Source organism: Barbus barbus, assembly GCF_936440315.1.
Source record: "Barbus barbus genome assembly, chromosome: 24".
Classification (NCBI taxonomy): Eukaryota; Metazoa; Chordata; class Actinopteri; order Cypriniformes; family Cyprinidae; genus Barbus; species Barbus barbus.
Genome location: NC_136752.1, coordinates 27225731 through 27250610, shown reverse-complemented (window position 1 = coordinate 27250610; position 24880 = coordinate 27225731). Strand labels below are relative to the sequence as shown.

At 35.0% G+C, this 24880-nt stretch overlaps 2 protein-coding genes across 4 annotated transcripts; one reads left to right on the top strand and one right to left on the bottom strand.

Moving 5' to 3' along the window:
* Window positions 1-291: 291 nt before the first annotated feature.
* LOC306843581 (homeobox protein Nkx-2.2a-like) lies at window positions 292-1535 on the bottom strand (the record flags this gene model as incomplete). The annotated part of the gene is made up of 2 exons (XM_079375112.1): window positions 292-818; window positions 1346-1535. The coding sequence occupies 2 exons, from the start codon at window positions 1533-1535 to the stop codon at window positions 292-294; spliced, it is 717 nt and encodes a 238-aa protein (XP_079231238.1).
* Window positions 1536-6014: 4479 nt separating this feature from the next.
* LOC306843572 (paired box protein Pax-1-like) lies at window positions 6015-10734 on the top strand. Of its 3 annotated transcripts, none has more exons than XM_079375101.1 (5): window positions 6015-6200; window positions 7011-7613; window positions 8534-8667; window positions 9201-9399; window positions 10080-10734. In XM_079375101.1, the coding sequence occupies exons 1-5, from the start codon at window positions 6191-6193 to the stop codon at window positions 10148-10150; spliced, it is 1017 nt and encodes a 338-aa protein (XP_079231227.1). In that variant the 5' UTR covers window positions 6015-6190; the 3' UTR covers window positions 10151-10734. The 3 variants fall into 3 exon arrangements, 2 of the variants coding, with proteins under 2 accessions (XP_079231227.1, XP_079231226.1); XR_013781849.1 differs by having other exon boundaries at window positions 6041-6200; window positions 9187-9399; window positions 10080-10582; XM_079375100.1 differs by having other exon boundaries at window positions 6074-6200; window positions 6861-7613; window positions 10080-10582.
* The last annotated feature ends 14146 nt before the right edge of the window (window positions 10735-24880 follow it).

Sequence of the window (24880 nt, the reverse complement as noted above, 5' to 3'; positions counted from 1 at the left end):
TTAACAATGCAGATTGTGTCAAAGCACTTAACAGTATCAAATAGATAGGATAGAGTGTCAATGTATAATAATAAGATTAAACACTCAATTTTCAGTTAAAGGCATTTCATTATTGAATTCAGAGATGTCATTGTCTAGCTCAGTTTAATTTAAATAGTATCTGTGAAATCAAATTGACGATAATCACTAGAAATTAAGTGTCCCCAACTGAGCAAGCCAGAGGCGACAGCGGCAAGGAACCAAAACTCCCTCTGTGACAGAATGGAGAAAAAACTCTCCATAAGAAGATCTTCACCAGGACCAAGGCTGCATGTGGCCCAGATGACTGACAGATGTCAGATGTGTCATGACGCTGGAGCAGATGTTGTGACAGTGTTGAATTTGAGGGAATTGCTTCATATTAAATGCACTATATTGTGCCGCTGCTGGAACAGTAGCAGTGATGTTCTGAGGACTGAGAACATGGCACGGTCTTCCGTCCCTCACCAGAACGGGAATAGAAACCCGGCGCGGAGAGAGCAGATATGGGTCCGTTCCTTTCTCAGCTCGGGCTCTTTTCACTTTGTACCGATGGTTCTGGAACCAAATCTTCACTTGCATTGGAGTCAATTGTAAGACCTTAGCTAGATGTTCTCTCTCAGGCGCGGATAAGTATCTCTGTTGCCTGAAGCGTCTCTCCAGTTCAAACGTTTGAGTCTTTGAAAACAGGATTCTCCTTTTGCGCTTTCTCCCCGAGTCCTCTGAACTCTCTCTGTCCCGATCAACAGACTCATCCGTGGACAGTTCTGGAGTTAAATCCTCTTGAGATGCGGATGGCACTGCTGAAAATACATAATTATTATTTAAAAAAAAATGCATATTTGTCATTATTAATGTAGGCTAAAGTAATAACCTATAAGAGTCATCAGAAATGAAAAACCTTTTTAATATAGATCATCATACACTCTTAAAAATAAGGTTCCAAAATGGAGTTTTCGTAGCGATGCAATAGAAGAACCGATATTTCCCCTTAACAATTCTTAAAATAACCGTTTTTCTTAGTGTGAGAAATGTTTCAATATCTAAAGAATATTTTCCAACTATATAGAACCTTTATGTTCCATAGTTGTTTAAGTTTCTTTATGGGACCAACGCTAGTATGTAATCTTTATTTGTAAGAGGGTACTTGCGTAAATGCGTAAAACCCATGATCATGATTAATGCATTTCTTGGAACTGAATAGACTTTTTTGCCATTTGTATTGTTTTATTTGGTTCGAATATTTAAAAAAAAAATGTAAAGACATTAAAATAACAAAGTACCAGCTTTAAGTGTTTATTTAAATCATTAAAACGCGTAAACTTACATGGATATTTGTGGCCACATGGAGAGCCGAGCCAAAGCGCATCTCTAGAGGATGCGCGCTGCTGATTTCCAGAAAACCCTTCATCCGCCTCATCCTCAGTATCTTCAGTCACCGATCCTTCATCGCTCGTGTCCGGGAGGTCTAAAATATCGCGGACAGAGAATCCTGACTTGGAATTATTTAGGGACATTTTCCAAACCAATATACCGTGAGAGTGAATCTCTCCAAGAGCGTTCTGGTAATTTATAAATGAAGATCCGCCGGATTGGATAGCGCGCGCGCACACACACACACACACGGATCACAAATGCTCCTCGGATGCTACAGTGCTTGACCGAACCAATCCATTAGTCTGGTCCATTTAAGGTCGTAGATGAGTGCTGGACCTGCCGAAAAGCGTCCAAAACGATCGAGGGTGGAGTCAAGTGCTCGAGCACTTTCTGCGGGTGTGAAATAGTGAGTTGAGCTTCTATCTAGCGGAACATCAGAAATGCACGAGTGGGATGAGGTGACACGACTAAAACACGAAAAAGGGGGGAGATAAACCACCCAAACTCATTTACATATCAGAAGCGTCCGTGGCGCAAATGGAAACCCTCCGTTATAATTATCTTTAAAAACGCACGCATTTTACATTTACAACGCGTGATTGGTCGGAAACGTTGTATGTTGGGGATGATGAGCTGCCAGCGTCGAAATGGGGTTGTTTAAAATGGCAAGTGGCTAAATTATGGAAACCTTTTGGGCCAATATTTTGCTTAGAGCTTAAGTCAAGTGCCAAATTCATCAAGCAAACCATCCCATATTTGACGACAAGAGCAGAATCCTGTTACTGACCTCCTTCAGAATTCATGCTATAGCCTACGCTGTAGGTCATTGATACTTAGTGTGGCGCTTAAAAGCTTTTCGTTAATGATGCATTCAGATATTTGACATTGAAGGCTGAAGCACTGCGCGCTAAATCGACATACTTCACTGCATACTTCTTTTAACCCAATGCATGTATTTATTTTTTTAGCCCGAGGTGTATTACGATTACGTTTAGCAAATTAATTCTAAATCAGTTGCAGAGTTTTATGGTTAAACTATTATTTTGTTTTAGTTTAGAAGTTACGCAGGGAGTAATTTGGGGTAAATTCAGTTTAATTGGGACATTTTTGCGAGTTAACTCAATGGTCAAAAGAGTGTCAATTTACCTGAATTGACTCACTATTTTATAAGTGCTTTATCTGCATTTTTTTGTTTTATTAAATTTGTTTTTAAATTATTTTTTTTGGCGATTTGTTTTATTTCGTATTTTTCTTTCATTAGAACAATTTTTAGGTGCATACAAACAGTTTTCAAAGACTAACTATGTGCATGCATATCATTTCTATGCATAAAAATACATTGAGTGTGAGTGCATCTGTCTAAAAGAGTTTATTATTATCATTTTGGTCAGATAACCGTATTTTGTGCTTTATAGGCACCTCTGAACGCCTAATGTATCTCTTTATTTATTCGGCTATATCATCTGAAATGATTTGTGTGTCTCTGGATCTCTTTCTGACAGTATATGTGATGTGAATGTTCAGTGGGCTCTGCGTGCGTCATGGGTGGTCGGACTGTGCAAACACATCTACAAACCAACAGCTAAGCTCTGGACAATAGACCAATGAAAGGCTCCCTCTGGAAGTTTTTGTGCTAGATCAGGTTTTGCATTTATTTGGGGCGCAGAAATAATGGTTGATTGATGCCCTCGCACAATACACCCAAACTGGTCAAATAAAAGTGAGCGCGCTCCTTGTTGTCATGGCATTCAGCTGGCCTCAATGAACGATGCCTTAGTTCATGTTTGGAGCTTTAACTGTCTTATAAAAACCAAATTAGACATTCATAGCGAAATATTTGAGAGTAATTTCCTGCGGTCAAAAAGACGTCCTTGTTGTGGAATAATACAGTTGAGATTGAAGATTTGAAAGCTTGTACGCAGATGAAGCTCTCAAGAAAACTAGGCCTATGAAACAAATCTCAAGGAGGAAGTTGTAAACTGAAGAAACAAGTGTCCTCTGAAATGCATGAGCGTTAAACAGCTGAAATAGCTGGATGCAATATTTTTATAAACTTTTCGCGCACTGGCTTTGTATTTATTTGAACTGATTGATCGTAGGTATCATTATTGGGCTTATTCACCTCAGTTTTAGAGTGAAAAAGCATTATTTGTAGATCATTTTTGCAATGTTCACACAGAAACAGAGGTGCATAAACTCAATGAGACGTATCAGTTCAAAAATAAAAAACAAAACCTATACTAATACAAAGAAAACAAGTTGACAAAAAGGTTGCATGTAATATTTGGTAGACAGCATAAAGGGAAATATATAAGCACTTTTTGTAGGCACGGGACACCACAAATGTAAAATAGTGGGAAGAAAATCCCCCCAAAAGGGGGGCAAATACCCTTGGTGTTTTAATTGGATAATGTTAGCTAGCATTTTCTGGAAAAAAAGAAAATGCAGGGTCAAAATGACAGAAACTGACAGAAAAAAAACTGATTTGTGTGCGTGCGTATTTCATGTCACGTTGTCTTGGGTAAGAGCGCCATCTAGTGACTGAATATAATGATAGCAGAATTTCTGCAGGACTGCTTCAATAGGATTCGGGGATTCACTGTTGGTTACACAGAAGATTTTCTAAAGAACTAGAAGAACATAAACTATTCTTCTATGGCATCAGACTGTAAATGTAAAATAATTTTATATTCTAGGCTATGTGTAAACTATATATCCAACATGTTTAAAGCTTTGATTTTAAAATCTTTTTTTTTTCTATTTGTATCTTTTGTTTTCATTATATGCTATGTTATTTTAATTATTTTATGTGCTGTTGGTAATGTTCTGATAAAATTTTCTAGATAGTAATCAGCATCAAGACATCTATTTAACTTGGGTTATACAATGCAGTGATAATATCTGTTAGTCAATTGCATGTAAGAGAAGTATGTGACTTTAATTTTTCTAACCCATCGTAATTCTACTCCTCTTTGAGTTTCGAAATGTAATTTCTAGTTATTTTAAGTGATCAGAATATGTAAGTGCATGGTTTCTCACGAATTGCCCACATTTAGGGTTTCTTATTGCATTCCAAGTATAGGTCATTTTTTTCTATTTTGACACTTTTATGGAATGCAATATTTTTTTCTCGTCATCTCCCTCTTTCGGTGCAGTCTGGTATGTACAACCGACTAATGGGTTAAATAACAAGGGTTATGTTAATTAGGAGGCAGGTGGTTCTATTCACTATAAAGGCCTCTAAAAATCTGATATGAAAACTCTGATATGCCACTGAAAAAGGCATCAGCATTTGTAGCTGCATTCATATTCCTAAAACGCAAAGCGGGCATACAGTACAGTGTAAAAAACTAATAACAATAATAATTATGGGCCCTGGTCTATAGGGTAAGGGTGGTAACATAAAGATTTCAGAATTGAAAAAAAATCTAGTTTTTATTAGCACACCACCTACTGGATAACAAACTTTATTTAATTCCTTAAGTCGTTGTGTTTCATTGTTGATCAATTAATCAAAATCAATAAATGGAAATAAATAAATCCCATTGACCTAGAATGTTTAAATTGACCTTTATATAGACCATGTTTTGTCCCTGTAGTGATTCAACTTTTACATTTCTAATCAATAAAATATAAATTACAGTAGGATGCTAATTAGTTCATTATTTTGTGGAAAGGCAAACAAATACACCCAATAAAACTACGTGTTATATGGTGTTTGGGAACACGTTTCACTTGCTGCTTGTAATTCCTAAATACACCATAAGAGAGCAATGCTGTCATACTTTTTTCTCCAATTTGAGACAAAATTCCCACTGCGTCTGTGATAGCTCATGCATAGTCACTTTTTATTGTAAGTAACATTTATAACATCTTAGTTTCCATCCATTGAGGTTACATTAATAACCATGTTTGTAATGTGCATTCAGTTTAAGTGTTTAGCTATTTCTTTTTCAGAGTTTCTAACTTTTGGAATAAGAGCAAAGTTGGAGGCACCTTTACTTTTTCTCTGTCGCTTTTAAAATGCTTGAGCAACTAAAATATGTAATTTTAGTGGGTCTTTTACAGTGCGCCTGCGGGAAGTATACTTTTATTTGGAAGTATAATTATATTTTATTTAATAACATTTTAATCTACATAGAAAGTCATTTTGTTTTATTCAATTATTTTAGATTATATTTTTTACAATCATATAGGCCTATTATATTTTCTATAATAAATTAATAATACTGTGTAGCCTACTATATTATACTGTTAGTTTCACATTGACATCGCGTTGTCTGCATATTCTATTTTAACACATCGCTTTATTTACATGAGGCTCCTAAAGACAACAGTAAAACATAAAAGACTAGAAAAAAATACATGCATTAGGCTATATACAGGCTTATTAAAGATAAATTCCCACTTTCATTTCCATTCATTTGAATATAGGCCTTAAAATAGCCTACCATATTTTCAGATATGTTATCGTATGAAGGCACTCCTAAAATGGCAGGAAAAGTACCTACATTTTGAAGCTGCATATCCGTGATGGGGCAGATCCTGGAGACGGGGCGGAGTCACGAGCTGTCTAGAGTGATTGATGCTCGTGACGCGTCAAATTGAGCGCACGAGCCAGACTTTCTGAAGTGCATTAAAGATTACTGTAAAAAGCTGCCCAGTCCTAAACTCAGACACTACAGCCGTAAAAACGAAGGAGAGGGCAGTCCTTAACTGGAGACACAGGGAGACCCCTCCAATGCTGCACGAGACTTCCAGCAGCACAGTTAAACCCCTGTAGGGAAATATCACGATGCAAATGGGTAAGTTCCTCTTGATCTGTTATAGCTAGTCAGAAGGACGCCTCTCAGATAGGAATAAAAACGAAAATGATTAATAATAATAATACACTCTTTAAAAGAAAGGTTCTTATTGGCATCGATGGTTCCATAAACAATCTTTAACATCCATGGAATCTTTACGTTCCACAAAAGGTTCTTTGAAAAAAATAGGCTACATTAGATTAAAGTCGATTACTTTACAACCATGCGCTTTTACTCTTAAAAATAAATCTTGATGTTTTTAAGATCCACAATTTTTGTGTGAATAGTCGCTATTTTTATTCCCCATTGCCCAATTTATTTTTTTTAAAGAACCGCCAGAAAACCCATTGAATTTCAAAGAAACCATTCAGTAAAATTGTTCATAATAATACAGATATTTATAAGATTCTTTGTTAAATCGTGGAGCTTTCATTTTTTGTGTTTTTTATTATTTTGAGCGATGATTTAATTTACATAACAGGTGCAAGAAAACTGCTACTAAAATTATGATGGCCTATAACTCTTAAAAATAGAGGTCCTTTATTGGCATCAATGGTTCTATGAAGAGCTTTGAAAATCCATTGCAACCTTTCGAATTCAGAAAAGGTTTGAGGAAGGTTCTTTACATTTTTAAAATGTTCTTCAAAATGTTTCTTTCAGGAGCTGTTCACTGAAAGGTTCTTCGGGGAACCAAAAATGGTTCTTATATGGCATCATTGCAAGAAAAACACCCCTTTGGAACCTTTATTTTTAAGAGTGTACACTGCATTCGTTAGATTATGTTGAATACACAGTTTTTGGTTCTTGCAGATCAGACGTACGGGGAGGTGAATCAGCTCGGCGGGGTGTTTGTCAATGGCCGGCCTCTTCCTAACGCCATCCGGATCCGGATCGTCGAACTGGCGCAGCTCGGAATCAGGCCTTGCGACATAAGCCGACAACTCCGGGTCTCTCATGGCTGTGTGAGCAAAATTCTGGCCAGGTACAACGAGACAGGCTCTATTTTACCCGGTGCTATCGGTGGGAGTAAACCCCGGGTCACGACGCCAAACGTGGTGAAGAGCATACGGGATTATAAAGAGGGCGATCCTGGAATATTCGCTTGGGAAATACGCGACAGACTGCTGGCCGACGGAGTGTGCGACAAATATAACGTTCCGTCTGTGAGCTCCATCAGTCGCATTTTGAGAAATAAGATTGGGAACCTGTCTCAGCCGAGTCAGTACGACAGCAAACCGTCTCCGCCGCAGATCTCCTATAATCCCGTGTATCCGTATTACCAGAACGCCATGTCTCCAACCGGCTCCAAACTCGGCAGTCCTCCGGCTGTGTCTGTCAGCCTGTCCCGGGGCTGGCCCTCCGTTCACACCGTCAGCAACATATTAGGAATACGGGCTTACATGGACCACGCAGGTAAATACACCTTCTGGGTTCAAGATCCTGGCCTAGTCGCTTAAAAATATAATTCTTTTTTGGCATCAATGGTTCCAAAAAAGAACATTTACATCCTTTCATTCCATAAAAGGTTCTTCACAGTGGAAAAAGGTTCTTTAGATTATTAAAATGTTCTTCACTTGAAGAAAAAAAGAAGAAGCGTGAGTTGAAAGGTTCTTTGGGTAAAACTTGTTCTTCTATGGCATCGCTGTGAAAATCCCATTTTGTAACCTTACAATTTTTTTATGCGATTAATGGGAATATTAAAACGCATTCATTTATCAAGTATTGTAATTCTAATGTCTTAGCAGTTTGTCATCCAATGCAAAAGTTTCAATATTGGCAAATATTGTATGAGAGCGTGTTTGCATATAGAAATTGAGACTGAAGAGGTGTTTGGGGAATCTTTTATGTATCTGGATTATTAATGTTGCATTGCTTCTGCACTCTTGATGTGTAACTTCTGCTGTTTGGAGATTAAACGTTATTGATGTTATTTTCTTCATGTCAGTGTTTAAAGCATGATTGCAGAGAATAAAAAGAAAAGGTTTTCTTATGGCATCAGGCATCACTGTGAGATTCTGCTGAGCAGAATTTGAGGCTCACGTGTGAAACTAATTTAATTTAATAAACTAAAAATTCAAACGCTCTCACAATAGTCTAATAATGCATTTGTAGTGTTTCTGTTTCTAAATGTGAGCAGTGTTGTTTGCAGAAGAAACCCGTATAATTTTCAGCCTGAGCCAATTTGAAGTTCAGTTCTTTATTTTAGGTTTTACTCCAAGATTAGACTGCATCTTGAAATCATAATCAATTATTATTTTATTTGTTGTTGTTTTTTGTTAACGTGCAACAGCTGCAAATATTTAAACCGGTTTTATTTTAATTAATTTTTACAGCTATTGCCGGGACAGAGAGTTACCAGCCGAAAATGGAGGACTGGACGGGCATTAACAGACCTTCATTTCCTTCTGTTCACGGAGTCAACGGGATCGACAAACCTCCAATAGAAAGTGACATTAAGTACACCCAGGTGAACTTTTAATTTAGGCCTATTGGTTTATTTATTTTAGCATGTGCATAATTTACGCGGACATTTTTAATTTCCAATTTCGTCCACAATATAAACAAACGTTCTTAAAAGTAAAAGTTTTCTCAGAAGAACCATTTTTGGTTCCCCAAAGAATCTTTCAGAACCCTTTTTTAGTATACAGAACATTTGAATAATCTTAAGAACCACTGTAAAGAACGTTTTGTGCATTAAAAAAAATTCGATGGAGTTTAAAAGTTCATGGAATCATGGATTCCAATAAAGAATCTGCTTATTTTTAAGTGTTCGAGGGGACTGTGCAAATGTTGCTTTTATTTATTTTTCATTCATCATTTACTTTTCTAAATTGTCAAATTGGATCTTGTAAATGTCATAGAATAATGCGTTATCATTAAGAGTTCTTAAAAATTATCACTAGTTTGTGAATTGCATTTAATTTTCTCACAATATAATATAGTTTTTTGTCGTTCTTTTTGTTGCTAATATAAAAATAAACTTTAGTTTGACATTTTTAGGGTTCATCAAATTTATCGGGATATGTTCCTGCGTGCGCATACTCCGCCACTAATCAGTACGGTGTTTACGGTGGGCACGCCGGTAACTACGGGCATTGGCAGTCTCAGGGCGCGAGCCTCACCCACCCAAACACCGGGACCATGATACAGAGCCCTAACCTGCACAGCGCCATATCCTTCAAAAACCCGCCCCGAGAAGGTGAGACTGTCTCTCATTAATTTACATGAAAACATGAACAAACGAAATAAATACTAATAATAATAGTAAAAATGTTTATGCAAGTATCTTGCAATGAACATACACAAATTAGACATTTTAACTGAAAAGGAATGTAAAAACGCTGCAAAAAAAATCTGCAATTTGTAATCTGTAACTCCTACATGAATAATAATGCAATATTTAAAATACATGTATTTTACTTTAAAACATAAAAAAATTTATTATGTACAGAACAAGCCTATATTGTTAAGAAATCAATGTTAACTGTAAAATGCTACTTTTTCATAGCCAAGTAAAAAGCAGTCGCTTGTGGTGAAACGAAACCATTATATTTGTTTATATTTTATTAAAAATCTTCTCATTCTTATTTTGTGCATTGGAGTGTTTTATTTAGCATTTTATGTTATTTAGCTCATGTTTATTGCATTGTTTCCTTGTGTTACTCTGACATCATTACTTTAGGCCGATTTTAATGAACTTTTATAACATTTGTGGCCGTCCATTGTACCACAGCTGCCAGTTTGTACCTTAAATGTACCCCAAACAAATACAGTGTATCACAGTGACGTTGTAAGGGAAGTATAGCCTTTACAAACAGCTGAATGGCTCATTTACACCTTGTTTGCTACATAAACACTCCTCTCTTTTGGCTCCTGCAGAAAGAAAGGGTCCTCTGAGCAAACAGCAGCATGAGGGTCTGAGCGCCGTTCATGGACTCTCAGAGTCATAAAAACACAAAGACAACCAGAGAAAAATAACTTTCATCTGTTCATCCTTCATGTGCAGCTTCAAGAAGTCACTCAGCAGTAAGTTCTGGAAAAAAACACACCTGAATGTTTCACGCCATTATGGAAAAGTGGGATCTGAAGCTGTGGAAATACCACAGAGGATTTCTGCAATATTTGCAGTAGATATTTTTTTTCTTGTGTTTGGTGCAAATAAATTTAGCGTCAGGCTGTTGTTATAAATGGGCTGCAATTTGTTTGAATATTTTCTTGTTAGCAAAAAAAAAAAAACAACATTGTTAGAGGGGAAATTAAATGAAACTGTCCATGCCATCGCATTTTCTTGTCTGTATGATAATGAATGGCCTAGTCTAATACACATATTCACATCTATTTTTATAAATTCATTTCTGCTTAATAAAGGCATATCAAAAGTGAGCTGTCTTTTGCGTATCATCAATTCAATGGCTGATTTCTGCTCAACAGTCACAGATAACATGTTTACAGAGAGATTATGTGGGATTTTGCTGTCAAACGACAGAAGATCTGCTCTGACAACCATACAAATAAACAGATAGTCGATCCAATCAAACTGTTGCAAGTCCGTTTATGTGACCTTAACTGTAAAAGCTTATAAACTTTTATAAACATAAACTATGTGCGAAATATTTCCAATAAATTCATTAGAGAAAATAAGAGTTTATTAAATTAAGCAAGTAGCTAACAAATAAGATGCTTTATCGTGAAACTAAGGAAAAAAAGAAGTAAAACAACTATCAGTCATCTAGGCCTACGGGATATTTCCAGATTATTACTTTTTTGAATGTTGAACTTGAATTAATACACTTGTATTTGCAATTTAAACTTATTTGTAATTTGTTTTTAATCTAATTTTCCGATTTTTTGATGGCTAATTCATTTGGAGTAGGCTATAGGGCTATTATAGGCCTAGTTTATTTGATATCACCTTTCCACTTATTAGGCTAGTTGTTCGATTTTCCTAAAATAACTAGACTATTATAATAGGCATATTATAATTATAATAACAACGCCAAAAAGTTAGGCTTTACATTTTGGCAATTTAGTTTAATTTTAATGAATAGCCTGGTATTTACATGTTTGCTAAACAGACTGAATTCAGCACTTCAAAATCTTTTTATTATTATTTTATTACTCTTTTTGAAGCAGGACTGAATGTTACTAACTTATTGGTCACACAGTAAAGTGTGTTGAACTTGAGGAACATCTGGTTTTATTTTAAGAAGAAGGCAAGCCTAAAGTGCCGTTCACACCAAGAACGATAGCTATAAAGACAACTATAGAGTCCACGCCGACCGATAAGGTTTATTACAGACGCGCATGCGCAGATATGTTGTCTCCTGATTTAAAGGTCCGTAGTAATTAAAGCATAATGCATTCTGATTAGCTGTCAATGTTTTATTGTTCATCAGCTGGAGCAAAACGTTAGAAAGTGATTCCAACTATATCGTTCCCATGTGTCGTTATCATTTTGGCTTGGACTTCTAATTGAATTAGAACGCTTATTAAAGCTACATAGTTATCATTAGCCTATAGTTATATCGCCCTTGGTGTGAACAGGCCTTAAAAGGACAGTGCACCCCACCCCCAAAAATGTCATCATTTACTCAAGTTGTTCCAAATCTATATAACACACACACACACAAAATATATTTTCAAGAATGTGGGTAACCCATCTGATTGGTCACCATTGACTTTCAAAGTATTTTTTTCCATACGGAAGTCAATGGGGACCAGCAACTGTTTAGTCACCCACATTTTTCAAAATATCTTTATGTTCCATTGAAGACAGAAACTCATGATGACAGAATTTTTATTTTTGGGTGAACTATACCTTTAATTGCCTGGATTCATAATTAAAAGCCTATTAAGTAATTTGAACATTTGATAAAGGGAAGTCTTGGCCAGGTGAGATATAGGATCATCTTAACCTAATGCTTATGTTTTTAGTCTATAAAGCACAGTTTTCAAATACGGAGTCAGAAACCATCCATAAGTTTTATTGTAGATTTAAACACTTCTATTTGTAGATCTAAGCATATGTATACATCAGTTGCCATGCAAGTAGATATTTACACAGAGATATCAAATCAAACCAGGCACACCCTGAAAACAACTATCCTGGAAAAAAGTTGGTCATTACAACTCTGGGCAAACTTTTTTTTGTACCGTCCTGCTCTTGTTTAGCAGAATGTGTGTAAATGTTCTCATCTGAGTGAACTATTGGTCCTTATCTGTCCTAGCTTCTTCTTTCGTACTTATTCAAAGCTTACCTCTCGTGTTAGCTCAGGCATGTCCGGCAGGTAACGTGAGATGTAACATGGTCCAGTTGCAAACATCTCTATCTGAATGAGGGTGTGCAGCACTCTATTCGCTGAGGTGACTTGAGCTCTCAGTAATGGCTCAGCTCAATGAACCAAAGGGTTTTATAATCATGTGACTAATGAGCAAAAATGCAATATTGAGTTCCAATATGTTTTAGAAACTGCTTGGAATATTCTGTACTGTTTCTTTATATGGCCCCACAGTCAGGTTGCAATAAAGCTTTTTATAAAAATTCGGGAATGTTTTCATTTAGAGATGGAATACATATATATAAGCTTCTATATAATTATATATGTTTTTATCATTCATTTTCAATAATAAAAAAATTGATGAATAAACATTATTGGTACTAATTAATTCTATAATTCTGAAATTCTCTTAAATAGTGTAAAACTAAATTATAATATATATATATATATATATATATATATATATATATATAAACATATATGTCTGTGTATATATATATGTATGCATGTGTGTTTGTGTGTGTGTATATGTGTGTGTGTATATACTGTATATATATATATATATACATACAATTTTCATTTTGATAAAAAATGTATAAAATTGAATGTTTTACATTATACAACATCATTTTTTAATAATATAATTAAATTATATTAAATAATTATATATAGATAATGAAATGCTGGTAATATAATTTGTATTGAAACCGGAAAAATGCTATATATAATGCCTCAGACCTTTGGTTCCCACTGTATCTCCATCAAAGGAGTTTAAAGCATCATGATATTCATATCCTTGTTTTATTTTAAGACTTTGCAGGCAAACAAAGAGCCGGTAAAGAAACACATCTCATCTTTAAACATCCTAATCCACGTCTCAGACATAATCTTACAGAAAATCCACATGTTCAGTGAACACCGCTCACAGCATCACAAGAAGAGACAAACGTCAAAGCCTGAAGATAATTATGGGTATTATGGTACATGCCTTGTTGTGTAAAACTAGTTTTGACTTTTGTTAGTTATGATTGTCCTCCACACCTTGAAACATCATTAATCTTGTCCAAGTCAAATACGATTAGAGCAGCACACGGCTCTCTTTCAGGCCACAGGGTTTGAATGTCTCTGAGCAGCGCAGACAGCAGGCGCCGGGAGATGCACTATACAGTCAGAGCGTGAAACCACAGCCTGATGTCTCCAGCCTTACTGCTGTCTTATGTGTAGGACTACCATCACACACTCATTCACAAGCACCACACACATTCAACACCACACACACACACGTCTATTCATATAAAACTACATAAAACACAAACAAAACGACAAAATACACACAGTTTTGGTTCCAGAGTAATTCAAACAGTCTTAGTCAATCCTCAACAATGACACAAGGCCTCAAGTGTGAGCCTCATAGACAAACTGATGAGTTGCTATATAATTCTGCATTGCATAAAATAATAAATAGGCTTATCAAATTTTAAAAGGGAGGAGGAAACATTTCCCGCATCTTTTGTTGGTGCTGACGTCAAAGGTTTAGCAACGCCAGTTCAACACGGACAGGTTGTTGCGTGACAAGTCCTCATCTTCAAAAACCATGAACAAACTCTTCAAGTAAAATAAAAAAATCAAAAGTGTCCCATTAAATACAGTTTTACTGCCAATGTGGAAGAACATGTTTTGTGCTGACCACAATGTGTTTTCGATCATGCACTTTCGGCCATTGAAACTCGAAATGTGGACATTTGCAAGTAAAATAAAATACATTTTTATGGTAGAAAATAAAAGGAAAAAAATAATAATAATTTACATTTTAAACTTTATATATAAAATAATAAATAATACAATAAAATAAAATAATAAAAATGTAAACTTTATCAAAAAATGTTATTATTTAGTATTATTGGGTATAAAAGTTCATGATAATCTTTTAAGCGTTTGATTTTCAAGACTTTTGCTTCTAAATTTTGTATTGAAACAATTCTGTCTTGATATGCAGTGTAAAAACCATTTGGTTTGGATGTATGAAATCAGATGTTTTTACCTAAAGCGACTAACGTTGCAGTCAGGATATATCCTGACATTATGTATAAATATTATATATACATGTTACGTATACATTTACATTTATGAAATTCTGAAATGTGAGCTGAAATAGTCTTCACATTTTAAATTGCTGCATGTTTATTATTAAAAATGTCAAAATCTAAATTTTAAAACTAAATTATCAGGCCTATAAAGTTCATGACAATAGTTTTTTTTTTAATGTTTGATTTGAAAGTTTTTTTATTATTATTATTATTTTATATGACAAACTATTTTTTCACAGCCACTTGATGTCCAATATATAAAATGCAATTCATTTTTATTAAGAATAAAATATTTTCTTTAAAACCGGGCCTCCAAAGTTCACGAGAATACTATTTTTTTTTCAAAGTTTGATTTTAAAAACATTTATTCTTTCAGTTTTGCATGACAAAAAATGTGTCTTTTGTCATTTGATGTCCAATGCACAAAATACAATACATTTTTATAATAAAAAATATACAAATACAAAATAAGTAAAACTAAATTATTGGGCCTGTAAAGTTTTTGAAAATTAAAATAATTTGTATTATTTTAAAAACATTTGTTTTTTTAATTTTGCATGACAAATAATTTTGTCACAGCCATCTGTTGTCCAATGCATAAAATACTAAATTACTGTGTCTATAAATTCATGATAATATAAATCATCTAAAGACTGTATGTATGTATTTTTTTTTATTTATACTTTTGTTGACTAACAATTTTGTCACAGCTACTTGATGTCCAATATAAAAACCATTTGGTTTGGATGTATGAAATCAGTTGTCAGGTTTGCAAATTAATCATTCTTTGAATTGCTTTCCTTTAATTAATTAGTTTAATTTGTAACAAATTGTATCTAATCCAAAATCATTAAAGTGTTTGCTTTAATTAAGATGCATTTAGCAGACACTTTTATCCAAAATGACTTATGTTGCATTTAGACTGTACAATGAGATTATAATGTGAAACACTCTTCGCATAAACCAAAAACACAATTTAAATACATATTTTAATACAAACGAATCGCTGAATCTTTTCCTTTACAGTTCACTGACTTTGAAAGAACCAGTCCGGTAAAATGAGTCTGCATGTTCCCAACATGTGACGCCAAATGCATTGAAATAAAGAATCACAAAATGACTCTTACTACTGTGTTACTTCCCCATTTATTCATCAAATAAATTCTGATGTGTATAGCTTCATGGGAAATGAGCTAATGGATGCTCAGCAGTTTAGGGTTACTCTGTTTGTCGAGCACTTACACGTATGTGTGTGTGTGTGTCTGTGTTGTCCATCTATTTCTGTCGTTTATCCCGTCTTGGTCTTCTATACAGTCTCTGTTTGCTCTTACAAACGTGGGCCACTGCGGACGCCTGCGGTTCTGATCCAGGATGGGCTCAGCACTTCTAGTGTTTGTTTGGGTGGTATGGAGGCATGGCTTTGAAAGAACACTGGACTGGCTGACCTTTAAGAAGCCCGGCGTACTATATGAATTATTATCCAGGGTTTTATGAGGTCACACTGAGCTTCAGTAGAAAGAATCGAGGCTGAATTTGTTTTAGTTGTGGTTTGTGTTCGAGGCCAGGCTGCTTGCAAAAGCGACACGATGATGCTTAGAATATTTGCATGATATAAACTGGAATTTCCTCTTTTTGACACAAAAAGTGTCTATATTCAACTAAATGGTTTAGAAAATGCTGAAAATTTGAGGCTTGTTTAATGTTTTGATCCAAACAGGCTGCATGTTTTGTGCCCTTAAATAACCAAAGTACAAGAATCCTCCCCTCTGAACAGCAGCCCACCCTGTATGACTTCACTGTGTCCCATAATGCAATGCTCCCTATGTTAGCAGCTTCCTCATCTGTGGGCAATGCAAGAAACAGATGCAAAACACTGCAGCACTATGCCAGCGTTTCTCCAAAATGAGCTTTGTTATGCATTCTGTATCATGATTTAAAGATGTAAAAATAAAAAAAATGGCATTGTATTAGCAACAGTTTGTAATATATTATGCAAATGTAAATGATAGTTTTTATTATCATGTCAGAGTACCACATCTTACTGGACACTTGTTGATGTTTTCCCTTCACCATATATATACACTGCCCTCCAAAAGTTTGGAAACACCCTAGAAAAGTGGGGTTTTGGACAATATTGGCATGAATCCTTTTTCATTTGTGATAATTTTGCACTGATAAGGGACAACACAAACTACGAAAACACATTTTATTACATAAACAGTTTATACTTAAATTTTCGATTCATCAAAATATCCACCATTAGCAGCTACAGCTCTGCATAATCTGGGCATCTGAGCTGTCAGTTTATTCAAACATTGACTATGAATTGGCGATCAATTGTTGAAGCTGCAGTATTAAGGTGTGCTGACCCAAAAATCTTTTAAAAACCTGGACCAAGTTTAAACCAGTAACCAGGCATCACAGCTGGCAAAGGGCATGTCTGACTTTGACATGTATATATTGCCATTATTATGTTTTATTGCTGGTCTTCAATGATAATGTCAAGTTACTTTAATGTATTTGCACCAAAAAAGGATAAGGATTTATGCTGATATCGTCCAAAACCATGCCAGGGGTGTTTCCAAACTTTTGGAGGGCGTGTATATATATATATATATATATATATATATATATATATATATATATATAGTGAAGAAACGTGTTGTTTTAAGTAATTACACTATGTATGCTAATTATACTAAGTATACTGTGATGTGTGTGTCATATTTTAAATTAGTTTTTTGTGTTTTTATCATTTTTTATTATTATTTTATTGAAATCTGTCTATAGTTTTTTTTTTAAGTCAATTTGTTATTGACATAAAATAAGTTTTAATAGATTTCTTAGTTTTTTATATATATATATATATGTTATATATAAGTTGGAGTATATATATATAGTTAATATTTTCATATTTAATATTTCTGTATTATTAAGAAATTGTTGGGTTTATATAATATATATTTGTATAGAAATAATTATATAAATATATTGTAATTGTAAAGAAATTCATATAGGCACAACTTTTTAAATAAGTTAATATTTATAGCAATATTTGTCTGCAAAACTAATTTCAAACATTGAAGCTGAGGCCTTTGCATCACAGAGTCTTTTAGATCATTCACTCAAGTGTATCCAAACATTTGTCTGGTATCATATTATGAAATAGTATTTTGCAATAAATAAATTAAAGTTGTCTTTCCACAGAATCTACTGACTAACTAGTTTAGATTACATTCTCCTGAAAAAAAGAAAGAAAATAAATAAAATCACGCCTTAGCTTGTTAAAAGGCATTCTGTGCTGTCAACAATGTTTTAAGGTCTGTCTATTTCAAAATCATCTACCATGATTGAAAGACTTGGACAAGAGCTTTTTGCGGTCATGTGACACCGCGTCCTGTTTCATCTTTTGCACTGACTCTCTGCTGACCTCGTCAGAGTGTTTCATTTGTAACGGTGGTTGGCAACAGTCAAACTCGTTTTTCCACTGCAGCGACACGACTGTCTCTAATCTGAGCTCCACTAAACTCAGTCTGCACATCGGACAAAAGAAAGAAAGAAATGAAAAGAAAAGCGAGGTATTGATGCTTTTCATTGATGCCATTGTGTCGATTGCTCCTGAAAACACGGTGTGAATATGTCTGTGAGTGAAAAGCATCTTTAAAGAAAAAGCTGCACGCACGCATGAACCGAACCGATCGCTATCTCCTCCTGAGGAGAGAAAATTCAAGTCTTGACTGTAATCGGGAAATTCCATCTCAACTTACTGGCTGACGTCCACAAAATATCTCAGGCCACCGATATGGAAGAAGTCCACTTTACACCTCCCATATATATATATATATATATATATATATGTATTAAAAAATATATAAAAGGTATTTGCGTCTGTGTGCACGTCCTGATTATGATTTTTGGGAGTTTATTGCAACATCCACCCCTCAAAAAAAAAAAAAAAATTAAATTAAATTAAATTAAATTAAATATAAAATGTTATATAAATTAAATAAATATACAATATTACATAAACAATAAAATAATAAAATGATATAATATTAAATAATAGAAAATAATTAAATAAAAACAAAATAAATAAAATATAATTTATAAAAATATAACAAAAACAAATAAAATTTAAAAATTTCATTCCAAAATTGCTTGGTGTTAAAAGGTTTTAACAATTTAGAAGTTGTAAGTAAAAAAAAAAATGTGTGTCTAAAAGCTAAATCTCTTCAGGTCTAAGTCCAATCGAGTCACACTTCCGCAGATCATTTACTTTCGAATGAAAAATCTGTCATCACCCACCCACTCTTGTGTCACTTGAAACTCCTGTCATTTTCCTCACTGAACACAAAGGAGCTATTATGAAAATATCATGTTTTTCAGGCAACAAAACTGCAATGATCACCGGCTATCAAGGTCAGGTGCGGTTTTAGTTTTAAGGGAAATACAACGTACGTGTTCTGAGTTTCCTTAATCAAAACTAAAGAAAAACTTGTGAACTGTCTACTAAACTGTTAAAAAGTTAGCAGCTTATTTTGCTTTATTCTTTGGTCATGTCTTATCTCGCCTAGGCAAAAAAGTGAGCCCTCAAATTGATGCCCTTAAAAAAAAAGTGCATGACGCCCCTGTGTGTGTCCCATTTTACCTTATCAGCAGCTCTGAGCTGCTGCACTGATGGCAGTGACTGATAGCAGAGTGTTGTAGTAACCAACCCACCCCCAACCTCATGGAAATGAACCAGGGAATGGATCACAGCCAATAACCACCAAGAAGCTGACTTTACCCTGCCGTGCCACACAGCACGGCCCCATTCCTCCATTTCCTACTTCACTTAATCACCAGCCTCGGCGAACGACTGTGAACAATTATCAGGGGCACAGTACTGATTCTCTAATAGCTCCATTAGCCAAAGCGGTGCAGGTTTAATCCGAATCCATCAGTGCTGAGGCGGCACATTCTGTAGCTCTGAATCGGAGAGGCTTTAGATTTCTTGAAATAGATTCAGCAAAGTGTAAACTGTTTATAGCCTACACAACTGTGATTGTATCAGTGTGTTTTTCCCTCTCTGGCATTAGTTGGGTTTAAATCTGTGCTGATCTTGTTTTTGTTTTTTTATGTGTGCATATAGTAAGTGTTCATACAGTGCAAGGTCATTTAAAACCCACTATTGCTACTGTTTTATAGGTCGTGGTGGTATAGTGAGGGCGTTACTATGACCTCGTTTACACCTGGATTTAACATTCGTTTTTGTCTTCAGATCACAAGGGGTTCTAAAACGTGGTTTAAACATTTTGCGACTGGATCAATGTCTAAAAACACATAGGTTGTGAGAAATAAAATATGTGTAAGATTTTAAGTGTTTTTAAATCTAATTTGAAAAGTTTATCGTGTGATGAACTCATTGACTAATAATGTCTTCTCAAAAATAAATGTAAAATATATTAATATATTGTAATAGGCTACATTGTGTGTATATAGGAGAGTTTTGAGAAATATATTTAAATCACTGCCAAGGTGTCTCTAATCCATCTTTAAATCACATTTAAATTGAGGTCAGTGTTAACAGCATGTAAGGCAAAATCAAGTGGGTCTCATGGGGAGACGGCCCTCGAATCTCATTCTGTGTCATCTCTCGTGAAACCTGAAGCTTTAGCGTCGACAGATGAGTGAGTGACTTAGCCACACCTCATCCCCAGAGGAGCTTTAAAAGCCTCTCTCCTAATCCCTTAGCTAAATATTTTCAGATTATTTTGTCTGTTGATGCAGTGAAAGTTTGCTTCTCCAGAAAATCTCCAGAGGTTAAGAGATCAGGAGCGTTCATGTGGGAACGTGAAAGTGAAGATCATGACCGAGACATCAACGAAAGCAAAGACAGAGGAAAACGTTATTGCTCAGATGCTGCTCTTTCATAACTCAGGGGATTCAAATCTGTTTTATGTTTTATTGAATGAAATCTCAATTTTGTCTCTTTATTCTTTATGGTGTTTTTCTCAAGTGAGACTTCTCCTTTTCTTCTCATTGCAGTCTACACTTTTAAAAATAAAGACTCTTTGGCATTGCTGGTTCCGTTAAGAACCTTTAAACATCCATGGAACCTTTCCATTGGACAAAATGTTCTTTAGTGGAAAAACGTTCTTTAGATTAATAAAATGTTCTTCACACTAAAAAGTGGTTGTTTCACTGACAGGTTCTTCAATGGCACATAAATGATTCTTCTAATCTACGGAAAACCTTTGTTTTTAGTAGAAACGAAGATTGCTGTGTCGAAGGACATACTTATGATCACTTCATTATTCTTGAAATAGGCTAAATAAAATGTTATTGTATCTCATGTGAAGCCAGTATTCTTCATCTCACCCGTCATTCAAGTGTGCGCAGAGTGAGTGTGGATGTGTTGTTTCCTCTCAGCCCATCAGCTCTGAATAGGTTCTGTGTACACATTGGTGTGAGAGACATGCATCGAATGGAGGCTCATTCAGGACCTGCAGTGGAGGAGGATGTTTTCAGCCCTTCTGGGTGGTACTGTGGACGCCCCTGATGCAGATAGTATTGTTAATGTGAAAAGGTGATGTGTTACATCAGATGCATGCTGGGATACATGTGCAGGTAGACTGTCTGTAGCATTGGTGCTCTTTGGCTCTCAAGAGACTTATCTATAATGACCAGTAGATGAAATCACACACACAAATGCTCAGACATGCACATACACATGAAATGCTTTATGTGGATTCACATTTAAATCGGAGATATTTGGGAACAATATGTTAAAAGTTTCAAAACGTTAATGAATTCTAAACAGATTTAGACATGTGTGTCCACTGTTAATATCACTGTCACAAAACTGTCTTTGACTGATCAAAAGGCCTCAAAGAGAATAAAAAATCCCTGACCCTGGTAAAAACGGTACAGTCACACTCATTAGTTTACAATAAACAGATTAAGAAATGAGCAATTGAAAGTGATCTTAGAAGTTATACGTCTCACCTCTCAAATCACCTCCTCATTTGTTCCATGTCGGTGATAAGAGGCTTTAATCATTGGCTCAGTCTCTGGAGAAAGGGTCTAACGTTCATGGTCTACCTAAAATGTCTTTGCTAATAGGTTCAGGCAGCAGTCTTACAAGATATTACAAGGATATCAATGACAAGAGCCCGACGACTGTCATTTAATAATGTTAAAAATAGCATGAACTTGGTTAGTAGAACAAAACAAGGAAAATGTGGAAAAAGATGAATTAATATGTTGAAACGAAATGAGAAATACATGATTGAAGTGTACTGTTTAATATTATATTTTATTATGAAGTTCTATAAAGCAAAATCCATATGTACATTAGCAGAATATTTTCAAACAAACATTTGCCTAAAATTCTCACTGATTCAAAACTCAAAGCACTAATATACGTCATTAGACAGTAAAGGTGTGGGAAGAGAGGCATTAAATCATTTAATTAGACGTTAAAAAGAGAGCCTGATTAGCTACAGGTGACACAAGTGCCTTTTACATGTTCTTCTGCTGGTCTTCTGCTTGATTGGATTTTACTAGGTGGTCAAAGTTCAGGAAAATAGCGACACAGTCTGGCTTCGATTAGACATACAGTCAGCAGTATAATTAACAGTAATGTACAATAGCCTCACTAAAACTAGCAATGCTTTTAGTTTCAGCTAAAAAATCTGTGTACATTATTCTTAATAAGCTGTTTAGAATCAGAAAATGGGATATCTGATTCAGGGATCAATGAATCTTTTGAATCGGCTCATTTCAACTATGAATCATTGATCATATGAATCGATCATAGAGGTTTCCAGCTAAAATGATTCACTCACTCAATTGAATCGGTTCCTCAAAATAAAGAATCAGCCATGTGCTCAACTCTATACCTGGTAAGTACTACTCTTGCCTGTAATAAGCGAAATAAGAAAATAAGCGGGGAAAATAAGCATTTCAATTTAAATTTTTATTCAGTTTGAAGATGAAGTTGCTTTTACATCGAAAATACCCAACAGTTGTTCAGGTGAGACAGCTACAGGTTACTGCTAACTGAGTTTAGCTGCTTGTACAATGGGTTACAATTATATTTTAGTTTAGCCAATAACTGCCCTATAAAACTCTAATGTAACATTCTAAAATGAATCTGAACTTTAACATTCTAAACTGTTAAAGTGATTCTGAAACAGAATGTTTGGTGTGAGTAGCTAATGTATTTAAGACAGTTAAAAGTATAGTTGGAAATGCAAGGACTGAAATAATTTTTTTTTGTGTGGGATGTTTGAATTCATGTGGTAACTGATGAATTTCAGCACATGAAAGTATAAACATTTGAAAATGTCATGAGATCACAGAAAGTCAGTGTTTGACCTTGCTGTTTTATTGTTAGTCTAACCAATAAACGAGCCAATAAGAACGCATGTTTAAGTAATTTCAAGTGTTTTCAATGAGGCATTTTGTTATTTTTTCCTTTTTAATGGACGCACAGCACACATTTGAGTGTTATGCAGGGGAAGACTGCAGCGGACCACCCACCCCTGCGCGTCTCAAACAGGGCCCACAGAGGGTAATTAAGCTGTTTTCTTGGGTCATACAAGTCTCGCTCGTTAAAACTTAGAGGAGTGATGGGTGGTTGTATGCTGGTTGTACGCCGGAATATGCCAAAGACCGCTGGGCCAATACAGAAACTCGTGGGCCAAATAAATTCTTCTGTAAATGAAAGACATCGTTCATATGATGAGCATCATCATCATCATTGTGTGTGAGATCAGCTGTCTCTGTGAATCTCATGACATCTGTCGAGAAGGCTAGGGTCATATTTCATCCTACAAGCAACAGAAAAAGATAAACCATTAATCAGGGACTACTTAAGGGATGGTCCATCCAAAATTAAAATTCTGTCATTATCTACTCACCCTCATGTCATTCTAAACTTGAATGTTGAGGAACATAAAGATATTTGGAAGAATATTGGTAAACCAAAATGTTTTGGTTACCATTGACTTCCATTAAATGGACCATAAATGGAAGTCAATGGGAAACGAGGCTTGGTTATCAACCTTCTTCAAAATATCAAAAGAAAGTAATGAATACAGGTTTGAAACTACATGAGGGCAAATAAACAATGATAGAATTGTCCATTTTTGGTGGAATATTCCTTTAAATCTATGATGAACTATACATTATAAAATATGTGACCCTGGACCACAAAACAAGTCATAAGGGTCAATTTTTTGAGACTGACATTTATACGTCATCTGAAAGCTGAATAAATAATATTTCCATTGATGTATGGTTTGTTATTTGGCGGAGATACAACTATTTGAAAATCTGGAATCTGAGGGTGCAATCAAAATACTGAGAAAATCGCCTATAAAGTTGTTCAAATGAAGTTCTTAGCAATGCATATTACTAATCAAAAATTTAATTTTGATATATTTACTGTAGGAAATGTACAAAATATCTTCATGGAACATGATCTTTACTTAATGTCCCAATGATTTTTGGCATAAAAGAAAAATCAATAATTTTGACCCATACAACGTATTTTTGGCTATTGCTACAAATATACTCCAGCGACTTAAGACTGGTTTTGTGGTTCAGGGTCTCATATGATGAAACACATGCTGTTGTCAAAATGGACTGAAAAAATGTTGTTGCCATATTAGGCTTAATTTTTTTCTATGCATTAAAAAAAATACTTGTGCAAGCCTTTTTGTAAATGCTTAGTTTACTGAACATTCTTCAACATTATTCTAACAGCTATTCAATCATATAGGATATTTTCTAGTGGACATAAAGTTACATAAAATGATACTTTACCAAAGGGAATCATGGACATTTAATGACCACAGTGAGATATTAAGTATCATGGTTTAAACAAATGGTTTTTGAAAGCACAAGTAAGACTAAACCAGTCTTAACAGGAATATAATCGCATACGAAAATGATTTTATATTTTCAGTGGAACAAAATGCATCACTTGCTGAAGCATATTCATCAGTGAGCTCTCATCAATGACATTCTGTCCAAATACAACAAACTTACTCAATAGCTGAAGTAGATTTATATCGAAAAACGTATGCACCCAGAGGAATGGATGCATGGTCTCGCTGTGCCAAACATCACAGTCTTCGCCCATAAGTTCAGCTCACCATGTGTGATTGTAGCATGAAGTCAAACCTCTGCCTCACACACGGGCAGATCTGAAGAACTGGTCACTTGTTTTGGCTTCAGCACCCTGATGTCATTGCCTAGACCTCAAGTGTCTTTCAACAGCAATTAATGCAGGCTGAACTTATGGCCACATCCCTTATGTAAATGT

What these genes read in the sequence shown, in the direction of transcription:
- LOC306843572 (XM_079375100.1), top strand. Translation starts at nt 6,980, where the DNA reads ATGTTGAATACACAGTTTTTGGTTCTTGCAGATCAGACGTACGGGGAG. An exon ending in GGCTTACATGGACCACGCAG is followed by an intron (nt 7,614 to 8,533) that starts GTAAATACACCT and finishes TAATTTTTACAG; the next exon opens with CTATTGCCGGGACAGAGAGT. An exon ending in CAAAAACCCGCCCCGAGAAG is followed by an intron (nt 9,400 to 10,079) that starts GTGAGACTGTCT and finishes TGGCTCCTGCAG; the next exon opens with AAAGAAAGGGTCCTCTGAGC.